Raw genomic sequence first — 15,382 nt, 5'->3', positions numbered from 1 at the left:
TTGAGTGCTTGGCAATGGTGTTTGCACTAGAGAAGTTTCGACACTATCTGTTGTCAATGCATTTCAAGTTCTACGTGGATCATGAAGCCATGTTCTTCTTGATGAACAAAGTAGATGTCAAAGGATGACTGATGAGATGGTTACTTCTATTCCAGGAGTTCTATTTTGAAGTGGTCACTAAGCCTGGCTGTTCCCATGTCCAAGCCAATCATCTATCATGGATCCCTCAAACTGCAAGAGAGGAACATGATGATCCGGACCTTCCTAATGCTTCCTTGTTTCTAGTTGAAATAGTTACTCCCTTGTATGCAGACATAGCCAACCTCCTGGAAACTCAACAATATCCTCCTGGCATCTCAAGAAGAAGAAGCTTTTGTTAGAATCAGCTTCCTAAACCTTGCTAGGTGGTGCACTGTACAAGATGGGCAAAGATGAAGTGCTAAGAAGATATGTCGCAAGGGACGAAATCGGCATAGTATTGAAAGCATGCCATGATGAACCATGTGATGGACACTTCGCAGGAGAAGCAGCAGCAAGGAAGGCTCTATTAGCAGGATACTAGTGGCCGACCCTTCACAAGGTTGCATATGACTACTGCAAGAGATGTGATGCTTAACAATAAATGGGAAAACCCACAAAAACAAGTGCCATGCCATTGCAACCCATGCTTCCCCTAAAGCCATTCGAGAAGTGGGGGATTGATTTTGTGGGTCTCATTGATCCACCTACCATACGAAAGCGGAACAGATACATCTTAATATGTATGGATTATGTCACAAAGTGGTGTGAAGCTAAAGCTCTGAAGTGGGATATTGGTAACAACATAGCCCTGCTCATGTACGAGAATATTATCACCCGTTTTGGCAGTCCCCTCGAGCTGGTAAGTGATAGAGATACTCATTTCCTTAACAAAATCATGGAGGAGTTGAGGGAGCTGTATAAGATCCGCCATCGCAAGTCCACTCCTTACTATCCTAGAGCCAATGGCCAAGTTGAAGTCACCAATCATAGCCTCTGCTCGATCTTGACAAGAATGATTGCCACACATCGTCACAATTGGGACGATCAACTTACAGAGGCCCTCTAGGCATACAGAACCTCGCATAAGGCAGCTACAAGACAGACTCCTTCCCAGCTAGTATATGGTACAGAAGCCGTCTTCCCTATTGAGCTGGAATTACCCCCTTTATGAGTGGCAGTTAGAGAATGCTTGGGAAACGATGAGTCAGTGCAACACCGTCTCATACACTTGGAATGTTTGGATGAGATTTCACGGATGGCCCTACAATGTATGGAAACTACTCAAGCACGAGGCAAGGCCTATCATGACAGTTTCATCATTAGCAAGTTTCTTGGCAAGCTTCAACAATGGTGGATGGGCCCTTACAAGGTACTTACTGTCAATCCTAATGGCTCTGTCTAAGTGCAAGCTCTCGATGCTTCTGACGACCCCTTTCTGATAAATGGCTATCGCCTGAATAAGTACTTCCCTCCTTGGGGATCTTGACAATCATAGTCGACTCACCCTTTCCCTTTTGGGCGTCGTACTGTCATTCTCTTCATGCTCCTAATAGCCCTTATAATCTTCCTCATGAGGCGGTCTCATTTTGCTAGCCCCTCATCACAGATACCTCTCAACCCTACCTTGTTCTCTTCTCATCTAATCCAGCAAAACGGTAGCGAGGTTGGTATTGACACATGGTATTTCTACCATTCTCTTTATTAACAAAAAAAAAGAAAAAAAAACAAAGAAAAAAAACAAAACAAAACAAAACAAATAAACTATTATGGGAGAAAATGAAGAAATTCCCTCTCATAGCAGGCCTCGTTCCAAGAAAATATGGAAACACCCTTGGGCGGGAAGCTGGGACCCCGTAGTCCAAAAATAACGGAATCACCAGCCAAACTTTTCAAGATGTACTTTCAAAGCCATCTCCCTTGGTGCGATGTCTCTATAACTTTATCAATCCATCTTACCCCTACAACAAACGACATCTCCTACAAACAATTGAATTATCAAATGTGTTGGCTGCCTCTCTGGGTATGTCTCAACTTCAACGCCTTTATGCCAGTAACAGACAACGAGATCTTCATCAACAATCCCTTGAGCAAGGTGAGCTTACATCCTAACCGGATGGGGATGTGAGTATGGGCTACCCTTTGTATCTAGTAAAAGAGTGTGAGACAGAGGGTGGGGTGAGTGACAAGTCTTTCCCTTCAAATCAAATGAGAGGAAATATGTGTGAATGGAGTGTTGTACGTACGGGTTGGGCCTTTTAAGGCACAAAGCATGATCTGTTCCTGTGCACTGCACTATAAGGTTTCGTGGCCTTCCTTACTTCTTGCACCGTATGCCGGCACATGGTGGGATGCACAATTGCACCATCAAATGTGCACAAGGTATACAACCTTTGCACAAGTGACAATGAAGATTACATCAATGGGTTTCAGAAACAGGTTGCCCTCCTGTATCTTTCAAAAGAGAGTGAGACAGAGGGTGGGTTGAGTGTGACTAGTGTCTCTTGAATCAATTATTGAGAGATGAGGCTTGAGGGACATTACAACAATTGGCATCAGGTACATTTTTGTTTTCCTACGTACCCACGGGATGGGTCTTTCCTATTGTCACAGGACACGCCACTCTGTTTTGTGCACTCCACTATAAGGCTCCCTGGTGTTCCTCCTTGCACCTATGTCAGACGGGTTGAACACATTGATGCACAATCAATGTACACCCTGGCATACTCCCTCTACACCATTCCCTTGTCGATTCCTGAACCGGGTGTGAAATTTGGATTTCCATCAATATTCGCTCATGTGATGCAAGTTATGGGGCGAGTGACTGTCCTCTCATCCCATTTGAGTGCCCGTGAGTTGAGTGACTCTCCTTCGTCAATGACACCTACCCCGATGGGCTTCATCAACCAGCTACCTCCCCAGGTCCTGCTACATGGTCCCTGCCATGCTAGCTGAACGCTAGGACGCACCGTGGTATTTCCTGCAAGCCGACTCCAACCCTTCTATAGTAGTGACGATTTCTTCAACCATACACGAACCAGGACAAGTTTTTCTAACCCTATTTTTATGATTGCAAGTGTACATTATGTTTTAAGTGTGGGGACGCCAACGTCAGTCGGTTGATGAGTCCTAGGTTGTGTTGCTACATCTAACCCTGTCCGTTAAGGTTTTCAGTGTGGGGACGAGTCCCTGCGCGTCTATGATGCATACCCCCTGCCTATGCCTGACTTTAATCCTGCATGTATGCAATGACCTAATTTTACCCTGATGGGGTCCCTTCCCTACCCACTCGTCCATGTTCAACCCACCCTTGGGGCCGTTCCTTCTCTTTTTCCCTTTATCCCTTATTGTGACGATTTTCCATGTGAATACATTCTACGTTCACCAAGACCCCCAACCAACCTTACAGCCCTGTTTGTCCCTTCAAATTGTACACTTTTCCTTTTTATCAACCCTTGTTCCGACCGCCGATTCTTGAGTTATTAATTTTTGAAGCATTTCTCGTAAATTGGACATTTTTCCATGTGAACGTATCTTTATTATTTTGGAACAACAATATGATGTGACAACCCTTTGCATCCCCTTCCCGTGGACATTTTCCCTTTTTATTGCCCTTCATTTCGCTGCTCGGTTCTTTCCGTATTAATTTTTAAGCCAATTTTCAGGTCTATTTGTTGGGTTTTTTCCATGTGAATGCATCCTCTCTTAGTCAGAACCATGTGTTGATATGATAGGTTTGTCGGAAACGCTATTTGGCACATTTTTCCTTCTTTTTGCCTTGCATTCTAGTGAGTCAATTTTCCAATATTAATCCATGTATGTATTTTTAAAGGAGTTTTTCGTGTTTTTCCCATGGGAACGCCCTGATGTGATCCCGAACACCCGTTGTATTTTTTCATAGTCTCCTCCTCACCTTCCAGCCTGTTTTTTCTTTTTACCACATTGCCTTTCGATGCACAGTTTGCGAGCTAATAATTTCTCTTAGTTTTGCCAAGTTTCCACGTGCTTTGCCTCACGCGTGAAAGCGCATGTTTTTCTTTTTACGCACGTCACGACGCCCCCGTGGCATCCCTACCTTCCTTGTCACCGTCCCGGTCCCCATTGCTTTTTATCCGTGTCCCGCGGCTACGTGCGAGACGGGGACGGTCTCCATCCCTTCTTTCTTTCTTTTCCTTTTCTTTCTTTTTAGTTTAAAAAAACCAAACAAAAAATACAAAACCAACCCAAAAAAACCAAAAATAAAATAAAATCAAACACCCACAAAAAAATTCCCCCACTTTACACTTCCTTTAAAAAAAATTAAAAAAATTAAAAATAAAACAAAACAACTAACACCCCAATTACATTTTTTAAAAAACATTAAAAAAATCCCCCCGTTTCACTACAAGGGTACACACATATAGCGACGCTAAGTAGCGACGTTTTTTTTCGGTATCGGAATTAGCCTCGCTATTAGCGTCGGTATCTGTGTCTTTAAAAACGTCGGTGCAGATACCGACGCTAATAGTGACGACTTACTGCGGTAAAATTTCGCCGAAACCCGAACATTTCTTTCATATGAGCGCGCGAAGGCAGAGAGAAACAAAGGATTGTGAGCAAGAGAGGGAGGTGAGCAAGGAAGCAAGCCGCGAGCCGCACGCGAGGAGAGGAGTATCGCCCGCACAAAGAGGTCGTGGAAGAAGAAGAGAGCACGACGGTATGCCCTGTTTTGGTTTCTTTACAATCTTTGTTTTGCTTTGCAATGTAGGTTAGAAAGTTATGGTTTGTCTTCGATCTTTGTGTTGCTTTGTGTTGCTTTGCAATGTAGGTTAGGAAGTATTGAAAGAGAGAGAAATGGAAGCGAGTGTTTTCAAAAATTTTATTGTGTTGGTTTTTATTCTTTGCAATGTAGGTACGAAAATGTATGTGTGTGAGCATAGTTTAGAGCCGACCTCAAAGATAGATAAGTTTAGAGCCGACCTCAAAGATAGATAAGTTTAGAGCCGAACTCAAAGAGATAGGTATGAAAATTTAAAAAAAAAAGACGTGAAATATATATAGTGGAGTGGTCCCAATATACAATATAGAATCTTTATTAAATTATCATTCCATTACATCGCAGTCAAGATGCTTCACGACCAACATGGTGGTGATCATGAGACTTGGCTCAATCAACGTGTCCCCTGTCCATGCACGCAATGCAAATTGGCCATTCGTTAGAACGTCGTTTGTCCATAGAGCATGTGCAACGGTATGGAGAGTTTCGAGTTGAGATAATCGACCAAGCAGTCTTGAATTACGAGATTGCGGTAAGTTCTCTCTCATTAAGTATAACAATTTGGGGTTATCTTAGAAGTTAGCTTCTTAACGTCCTTTACAGGGTCAGGGCCATGTCGATACATTGTAGTCCGCAGATCTCTTGCGTCCAGTAAGACGAGTTTGTCCGCGCTCCAAACAAATGCCGTTCGAGATAACTAACTGTCTCATAGAAGGTGATAACTCTCAACCCCCTTCTATGGGTGAGAATGCTGGAGACATGGACGATCCTCCTGCTTTTTTGGAGCCCGAGTTAGAGGACATGATCGAATCATTGCTTCCGACGGACTCGAAATCCCAAGATCCTTTAATTGTGGAGGCTGCCATTCCATTGTATGATGGGAGTCGAGTATCCCGTTTGAAGACATTTCTTGCATTGTTGAGCATACAAACAAAGTATGGATGGAGCGATGCGAGTGTGACAGAGCTATTCAGGTATATTATGATGTGTATGATTCTTTATTGAAAGCCATTAAAATGGTTTTCACAGTTCTATTGCCGATTGCAATCGCAGGGTCTCTGACATCGGAGGTACGGACAATCATTTACAAATTGTCCGAGTTGGTTCAGTTTGTCTCCCAAAAAGAGATTCACACATCATCGATTGAATCCGCGAAATGCATGGCAGTAGAGATTTCTTGTCTTTTGGAGAAGTATCTTCCCACTAGCATGCTCACGATACAAACCCATCTTCTAGTGCATATTGTAGATGAATTGCAGGTTGCAGGTCTAGTCCATAGTCGATGGATGTTTTTCCTTGAACGGTTCATGAAGATCTTAAAGGGATTTGTGCGACAATGGGCTTGTCCTGGTGCACAGATCGGTCGCTGTATGCTCACGTAGTGAATCCCGGAAGGTCCCCAAGAACAATGAACTCTACCTTTTTGCACAAAAAACAATGTAAAAGCATGAACGACAAGAAGCAAGAGACCAATTGGGTTCAATCTCCCCCCATGCCTTGTGTGAGCGCTTCACAAAGCATGTATTTTATGTATATTTCCATCTTCATGCTCAATAATAGCCCAATTTACAAAAATTGAATACTCGCTAGACTCCAATGCTTTCCTCCGCCACTGCTGCTATCTCTACACATCAACTGAAGCATTCACAATCGTTAGTAAAATAATACAATTAAACCGACAAAAGTGAATACCTAGCAGTCTTCAGCTACATAAATAAATCAACTAGTTAGAAATAAATCCTAACCTTAATTTATTACGAGTGCGCACTCTAAACTCATAAACGTTTATTAATTTAATATGCATTTTGCGGAATCACCCGCTATGGAATCAACCATGTACACACTAAATTAATGAAACGCCCGAAAAGGACAGGCGTCCCCATCAACTTCTCGCACAAAGAATCCACATTCTGTATGAGCCCCGGTCATCTAAGTTTACAGAATCCACCGTAAAACCTCACGAAATCCATCGTGGCACGGAATCCACAGTGTAATATGCCACCTGGCATCACGTCCTGAGGGTAGCATGGCTGAAGATTGGTTAGTGTCGAAGACCTTGGTGTACATTTCTGAGTGGTTGTCCACTGTGGACCGGGACAAAGGCTTGATATGGTCACTTAAGGAGGATGATCATCTGAATGGAGATGTCCTAGTGGGAAACGGAATAGAGAAGAAGATGGATGCATCCATGGAGTCCAAGGTGAACCGATTTTGTATGCTGCATAGCGCTACGATGGAGAAGTGGCTACAATGGTATGAGGATGCTCGCGCTGAGTGAGAGTCTGCAAGATGGAGTACACGGCAACGACCCATTCGATATCCGAAGGGCTTAGAGGAGATGCCTCTACTCATGTCCACTAGATGGCTACATGAGGCCCTAACCAAAGCATCTCAAGATGGAGAAACAGTTACTGAAGAAGAGTGGGACTTCTCACGTGGATGCAATCCCAAGGTATGGATGCAATCCCAAGGTATGCAATCCCAAGAAATTACAATCTATACTGCAAATCACAACTAATATACTTGTTCTTCTCCCAGTATAAGGCCCATAGTGCAGCATGGTCACGTGGACGACATTTCAGAGTAGAGCATATCGACAAGTTACGCTCGACAATGGACTCTGGAGTGATGGCAATGTTTGAGCAGGAAAGCCGATGACGTGCCACAAATCCAAACCGTGTAGTTGTTGCAGAGATGGAGTATTTCGGATGTTTACAGAGTATCCTTGCAGTGGACTATCGAAGTTTCTCTGTTACCATATTTGATGTGCAATGGTTCAAGGTTACTCTCGAAGGAGCAGGTGCAACTATTCAGTGGCTTTGTTGAGATTGACTCAACAAAGAAGTGGACCAATTTGAGTGATACATTTGTTTTGCCAAATCACTGTGAGCATGTAAGCATCCCTAATACTTGATGCGCTTTAGCAATCTCAAAGTGGACTTTTATACTAATCGTAATATGGATTAGGTCGTCTTTTTCCCTAATCTGCAACAACCTCAATGGTGATATGTCATTCCCATGACATCTAGGAGTATTCCCGTGTTTGCCAAAACCCCCGTATCGATCGTAGAAGAGACACCTTTAATAGCGGCAATGACAGAAGGCATACAAGAAACTAGGATGAACTGCCTGGAGGACCAAGACATCTCACCTATGGAGATAGAGGATAGGTTTTTTGAAAATGAAGCAGAGTCCTCATTTTGTGGAGAATTTTGTATAGATCTTCCGGTGTATACTGAGCTATGTCAAGATGAGATTTTGGAACCCTAAACAAAAGTGACTCGATCAAACGTTCCTCCCACTACATCATGTCCACTTTTTGCAAATCGGTTAGGACAGTTTGTATATTTTTGGAGTATGGTGTTTTGTATTATCTAATTTTTTTATTATTTTAAAATGAATTCTTGCAAATTAAGTCTTAGTTTTATTATGTCTTGCAATTCATTATCTAATTGACTTATTTTTCCTTGTATGTGCAGGTTTAGGATTTGGGCACGGACGGTAGGATGAGCCAGGATTTTACAGATGATGACATTGACGCGATGCTAGCGCATTTCTCATCGGAGCAGCTAGCATGGGTCAGAGATAGAGCCGATGCACAGCTTTCTCGTTCCACCTCAGCATGATCGGCAGACTCTAGAGGCGGTCTGATGCTTCGGTCTCCAGTAGACGCAGTCGCAGGTCTCGCTTTGCTTCACAGTCACGTGGTCGAGGAGGAGGTAGCTCCTGTTGTGGGGACGCGAATGCAGTCTCTCCCACTCGCACTGCCACCAGGGAGTCGACACTGTCTTTCACTGGCGGTGGCGGGCAGACATCTACTGCTCCCACTCCTTCACGCACCCCACCGATCACTCCCAGGGCCGACAAGAAGTACACAAAACCCACTCCTCCAGGTATGTATTTTCGCATGAAGATTTTCGCAGTAGCACTTATCAAATCAAATTGTGTTTGACACATTTGTATTAATGTCCTGAAAGTACCCGTTTGCAAAATCTTGCAGGTTACTCATATCTCATAGATAAGGCCTCTTGCCATTTATACATGAATGATGATGGAAAAGCTATCATCTCTAGGATGCATGAGTTGTGTCAACAAGTATTTCAGCACAACATTACAGACAAGTGGAAGGAGATCCCAGATGCCAGCAAGGAGTACATAATTGATACACTGTATCGAGAGTTCCCTCAGCCCTCTAGCAATGATAGATTTTCGAGAGGGTGGATGATGACGCGTATGCGTGACTATCAGTCTCATAGGCGGTCTGATGCACGCGAAGCAGTCAAGCAGGGAAAATCAAAGCCGGAGTGGCTGGATACAGAGGACTGGAGTAATCTCCAGGATGAGGCGACATCCACTCCAGACAAGTGGAAGCAGCAGAAGGATGCAGCAAAGGTGCGCTTGGATGCAGGATCGGTGCATCACCTTGGTAGTGGCGGCCATGCAACATTTGTGGCAGATTTTGTAAGTATTAATAGGGTAGAGTACTCTAATTTAATGACATCCATGTTAATGTATGTATTTCGAACATGAATCTCAAGTACGTTGTTTTTCAATGTTTGTGTGCCATAGCAAGGTTTTACGAATCGCGACCCGACTGCACTGGAGATGACATACGGGGAGAAGCATGGTTTGAGTGCCCTAATCAAGAAGCTCTATGCTTGCGGAGGACCTGTAAGTAGTAATAAATATCATTCCTAATTTGAGAAATTTGTCATTATATGTCAGTTTGTATTTGGTACTCACAATTATATATGCATTTGCTGTTGCAGACTCCCTTCAATATGCCACTACAGCGAGAGGAGTTTTCTGATGCGGATGAGTCGTAGAGAGCAGATTAGGCTACATAGGATTACTCCCCATCTTGTATTATGTATGGCATTATGGCCTCTATCCTCCATATGTAATAGCAAAGTATATATGATACGGACTTCTATGTTGTAGCATGACTCCATATTTACTTTGTTGCAGTAGCACTTCTCAATTTAAGTTCTGTTATTTTCTTTATCAATGCAGTGCACATTTCTGTTAATTAATGTCATGAAAGTACTTGTTTGCAAAGTCTTGTAATTATTTGGGATCGATTGTCTAACTTATTTGACAGCAGGAGTTGTCTCTTAGCCCTATGTGGCTCTAACTGTGGCAGGGCTGCATCTGCAGCTCTACCACAAAAAAAAATTATTCTCTGCAACCCTCGGTATCAGCGTTGGAAAATAATTTTGTAATCGTCGGTATTGGCGTCGAAAATTCTCTGTAATAATTGTCGTTATTTTCATCGGCATTAGCGTCGCTAAATAGCGACGCAAATAGCGATGGTTTTCTAGCGACGCTAATACCAACGCTAATACTGACGACGGGGATATTTTTTATATATAAAGAAAACGTCGTTATAGCATGTATATGTTGTAGTGTTTTCCACTCGACTATTTTTTTTCTCTCCCTCTCTCTTCTCCTTCTCTCTCCCTCTCTTTCTCTCTCCCAGTCTTCTTCTTCTTCTCTTTCTCCTCCTCCTCCTTGCTCTTCTTCCTCTCCTCCTCCCTTCCCCCTCCTTCTTCCCTCCTCCTCCTCCCTCTTCCTCCCTTCTCCTCCCTGCTTTTCTTATTTCTTCCTTCTTTCCTTCTTCTCTCTCCCTCCCTCTTCCCCTCCTTGTTCTTCTCCTGCCCCTTCTTCCTCTTTCCCTCCCTCTTCTTCTCTCGCCCCTTCTCCTCTTCTTCTTCCTCCCCTTCCTCCCCTTCCTCTCCCTACCGCCGTCCACATCGCCGCCTAGCCGCCTTTGCGCCGCCTTGAGCCTCCAATACCTCCCTCCTCCATCATTCGCCTCCTCCTTTTCCACCTACTCCTCCCTCCCCACCCTCCCATTGCCCACTACCCCCCCCCCCCCCCCCTTTGCCCACCCTGCCCCACCTCCCCCTCCCATTTTTACCCCCCTCCTAATTTAACCCTCCCTTCCTAAATTAACGCCTACCCAATTACCCCCAACTTAACCCCCTTTCCCACCCCTACCCAATTACCCCCCTCATAGCCCCCTTTCCCACCACCCCCACCCGCAGCAAACATGCAACCACCCCAATTCTTTAACAAAAAAAAAAAAAAACACAAATCTCCAAACACCCCCCCACACTCAAGCCCCCTTTCCTGCCCGATGGTCCCCTGTGTGCGTGTGTTCGAGCGGGCGTCGAGGTGTGTTTATGCGTATGTGAGCTGCTAGTAGGTATTCACACGCAAGGATGCGTGTTTGGTCTTATCTGTGCAGTGGTCCCCAAGCACATGTAGCTTTTCACACAAAGCCCGGGTATCTCCTTTGATTTTCCACAAACCCGCAAAAAATACCTAAAAACACTTAAAAACATTAAAAAATTCATTAAAAATCAATTAAAAATAAAAAATTCTCAAAATTTTCTTACTAAATTGGGCAATTTTATGGGTTATCTTGTTAATTATAATACGGAGAATTAATTGCAAAAAATTAACAATATTTAAAATACTTTTTAAAATTCACTAAAAATTGAAAAAAAAATCATTAAAATCTCCTAAAAATCAAAATTAAATTCAAAAAAATCACAAAAAATTCCACCAATGCATTTGACTACTTTTGGAATATTTTATAAGCTCAAAAAGCCTTAACCCATGATCACTCTATTATTTGTGGACCCAAATGATAAACTTTTAATTTAAATTCATAAAAAATTCAATTTAAATACCAAAAATAGGCTACAAATTTACAAAAAAAATACAAATCCATTGTTGAAGCCTGATGGTTCCACTCTCACTCAGGTTTGATTAATACCCTACTAAATTAAACATAATAATAATACAAACAAACAAAAAATAAAAATAATAAAAACACACCTAAATTACAATTAAAAGTAAAAATAATAACAATATCACCCAAACACTTATCAACATAAACAAAACCAAATGTGATCCCACTAACATCGTCTTGATATTTCTTTTGTTTTTTAAAATAATAAGGTGTTTTATTTTTTTCGAGTCAGTGGTTTTTACTTTTTTGTTGGATTCCTTGCATTTGGGACTACTCCATGCGCTCTCAGTCTCTTGCATGCACACCCTTGCCAAGTATCTATCTTTCGTACTTTATTTATTTTTGGTCATCCGTTAACCACTATTAATTGTTAAAATGAATTTTATTCGCCTACTTTTTCACGCACGCTCATGCCAAACACATATTTTTCTAATAGATTAAAATCCACATGCCATTCATTTTACACGCACGCTACGTGCACTTCAGAGACACCTTAATTTTAAACAAAAATGAACCAACCTTCACAAAAATGCACACATTGAAAAAGAAGAGCTCTTCAGAAACATTAAATTTTTAATCAATGAACATGCATTTAGAGATCTGAGTCTGGGTATCGAAGTCTAGGATTCATTAAAAGTAACGTTTCACATTAATAAATTGTAACTAACAATTTAACAATGAACCGCCATTTTCTTATTAAGGTTTACAACCTAATAAATTTTCAACCATTGTTAATAATTTATGAAAACGAAACCTTTACTAAAATCATTCCCCTCACAACACTTTTTTTCCTTTTTAATAAATACACTTCGTGGGATATGGGCACGTGCAGTCCTTTAAGTTGACATTGATTATTCAAGTTCTGGTTATGTCTTGATTAGGTTATTGAGGTATTATGGTTTGATTGTGTGATACGATTACCGATGCGGTCTGAAGTTTTCTTTTCTGCCTGATACGGGGTCTTGGGTGCTTGTTTTTGTTGCATAGCATGAAGCTTTCGGTCGCATATGTGTAGGGTCATGCTGAATTTTTATCTAGGATGTGGCTTGTTTGGGATGGTCAGTTTGTTAGTTATGTCTGTGTGTGCTTATTTTCATTGATTTCTTTTTTATAGCTATTTTGTTGTTTTGCAAGCATTCACTATGATTATCTGTGTTTGTGGTGTGTGTGTATACTCCATCTGAATGGCACCTCAAGCTCCTCCTCCTCTTTAATATGTCCCATTGATTAATAGAGATTATTCTTCCCTACTGACTTTTGAGTCCATTGCGAAAGCTAGCCTTGCATCTTTTGTGGTTGCTTCACTCCCTCTGATTCCAGATGATCCAGGCCTTTGTGATGAGTTTCTTGCATCATACAGTAAGAAATCGTGCTTGGTTCGTGGTACTTCCATGGTCATGACACCTAAAGGGTTAGGGAAGGCTTTGTCTCTTCTGTACAAAGGAAACCCCTTTGTCACAGCCAGACAATTATTCTCAAATGAGAAAATCCTAAAGATGTTACTGAAGCATACTAAAGAGGTCCTCGATGTCAAGAAGGTGATTAACATTCAAAAGTGTCTTTCTCAATGATCATTGATCCTCTCTAGAAGCTAGTCTATCAATTTCTTTAGGATAGGTTCGTGCCTGCCAAGACACCATCTTACTATTCATCCAAGGAGCTCTTCACAGCTTCTAGGATGGTTTTAAAAGGGGTTGCCATTGATTGGATTACTTACCTTCTTACGAAGATGGACCAACATTTTGTCAAAGTGACTAGAGGGAATGTTACCAATGTAACATATGGTTCATATTTAAATGATTTCTTGATATATTCAGGCCTTAAGAAGGGTGTGCTACCTCCTCCTCCATATGATCCAGTTCCTCCCCCTCCACCTTCAGAAGATTCAGAACCCATTGACATAGAGGATATTGACTCCTCTCCTCCATTGGTCATTCAGTAGAAGCGCTTGAAGCGTGTAGCCAAGAAAATTCCACGAGTCATTTCTTCAGTGTCAGTTCCTACCACCTCTAGAAGTGAGCTCCCTAACTACCTCACATACAACAACTTATTCAGGGCACATCGAGAGGGTTCTTTGGAAATATCAGTTCCTTCACTAAACAACTTTGGAAATATCGAGAGGGTTCTTTGGAAATATCAGTTCCTTCACTAAACAGCTTAGTCCCAAGGGATGCCATTCCTTTCCTTTGTAAATGACATCCAAAGTTCTATTGAACTCCCAGTGATAGCTTGTATTCAGCAGTTATATGATTTTTTCTATGAGGAATTGATGCAATCCAAAGACCAGATGCATAAGGCAATCACAAAGCTAGCCTCTGCTAAAGATACTCTTTCCGATCTATTTAAGCAGATGGAGGAACAGACACAAATGATTGAGACCTAGAGAGAAGAAATAACTTCTTTGAAAACTTTGTTAGTAGAAGCTCAGTCAGAGGTCACTAGAGTTTCGGAAGAGAAAGAGAAAATGTCTAAAGAAGCTCAAGAGTTTAAGACTCTTTTGGATACAAAACTGTCAACTTTTCACACTGCTCACAATATAGTGGAATCCCAAGCTTCCCAGATTAAACAGTTGAAGGACTAACTAGCATAGTCACGGTCCATTCCTCCAAGTCCCAATGTCCCTATGATTCCTTCAATATCTCAATAGGACTTGGAAGTTCTCGAGAGACAGGCCGCATTATGTTGGTTATTTTAAGATAAAATGGAAAGATTGCAATCCAGGATGGATTTATTATGGCCTACATTTGAGCAATTTCAGGAGTATGTTCCTCCCGACCATTCTTCGTTTTTCCACTATCAGCTATAGAAGTCGGCCTTCTATATTAAGCTCTCAACAATTGATCTCCCTCTTCCAGAGGATGGTTGGAGTGGATCTTGGTTTTCTGATTTGCTAACAGAAGTTGTCCGTATGGTCTTTGAAGATTCTGTGACAATAGATACCATGTTGCTGTCTTATATGTATCTACGAGGTGATCTATTAATTTCAGATGATGTAGATTTGACTTGGTATGTTAAGGATGTGGTCTTAGAAGCTGCCTTATATTTCAACTGAGAGATGATCCACAAGCTACCTCAAAGTAGGGTACTCTGTACTTGTACATTGCAGTTTACTTCTTTTGTTGATCATAGTAATGATGCTATCGATATTGTTGCCTCCTTTGCTGATTACAATGATGATAATGATGATGTGGCTTGATTCAATGATTCTTAGAATGAATATATGTTAGGTGGACTAGTTCAAGGTGATGATCTCTACGAAGCATTGGCTTTAGAAGGTTTCCTGTATCCATTGCTCCATTGGTAGCACCTGCTCCTACAAATGTATGTGCTTTGAAGCCGCTACAACATCTTATCCAAACTGGTAAGGTTTATTCACACTCCTTTTTATGCAGGTCGACAACCTGTTCCACTATCAATTGAGTTTGCTTATTACACATGAAGGTCAAGTACATAGCTGACACTGCAAAATCCAATCAGTTGAGTGTCTTTGCCCCCCTATGAGATCGTCCCCTCCTCCTTGGTCTAGTTGTAGCATGCCCATATATCAACCTTCATCCAATCTGTAGCACACGGTGTCCAAAAAGATCGTAGCTTTTCTTATAAAAGCTTAATACTTTTGAAATATTTTTCTCAAAGCTATTCTCCTTTGTCTCCTTCCTGTCCTACTGATTAAGCCTCCATGTTAGCTCTGTTTGAGAGCAACCATCAACTTACTACACATTGCTCCAAAATGAAGAGTAGAGCTCTGGACAAGCCTCATTGCCTCCTTAGATATCTTGCGCTTCTTCTTGAAGATCATTCCTTCAGCACACTAACACATTGTAGTTTTTAATTGCACATAAGCTTGA

General features: G+C 41.8%; 1 protein-coding gene across 1 annotated transcript; it reads left to right on the top strand.

The window, feature by feature from the left end:
* The first annotated feature begins 8,815 nt into the window (after window positions 1-8,815).
* Window positions 8,816-15,035, top strand: LOC148032310 (uncharacterized). The gene is made up of 2 exons (XM_087683904.1): window positions 8,816-9,235; window positions 15,012-15,035. The coding sequence occupies exons 1-2, from the start codon at window positions 8,816-8,818 to the stop codon at window positions 15,033-15,035; spliced, it is 444 nt and encodes a 147-aa protein (XP_087540030.1).
* Window positions 15,036-15,382: the final 347 nt, after the last annotated feature.

Source organism: Lygodium microphyllum, chromosome 8 (assembly GCF_053477565.2).
Source record: "Lygodium microphyllum isolate KBCC chromosome 8, Lygodium_microphyllum_v1.1.10, whole genome shotgun sequence".
NCBI classification, from domain to species: domain Eukaryota; kingdom Viridiplantae; phylum Streptophyta; class Polypodiopsida; order Schizaeales; family Lygodiaceae; genus Lygodium; species Lygodium microphyllum.
The sequence above is the reverse complement of the archived record's forward strand: the minus strand, read 5'-3'. Positions and strand labels throughout refer to the sequence as shown.

Excerpts from the sequence above, each read along its gene's own strand:
- LOC148032310 (XM_087683904.1), top strand. The coding sequence starts at position 8,816 with ATGAATGATGATGGAAAAGCTATCATCTCTAGGATGCATGAGTTGTGT. Across the intron at positions 9,236-15,011 it reads CAACATTTGTGGCAGATTTT|TTGAGTGTCTTTGCCCCCCT; the intron begins GTAAGTATTAAT and ends AAATCCAATCAG.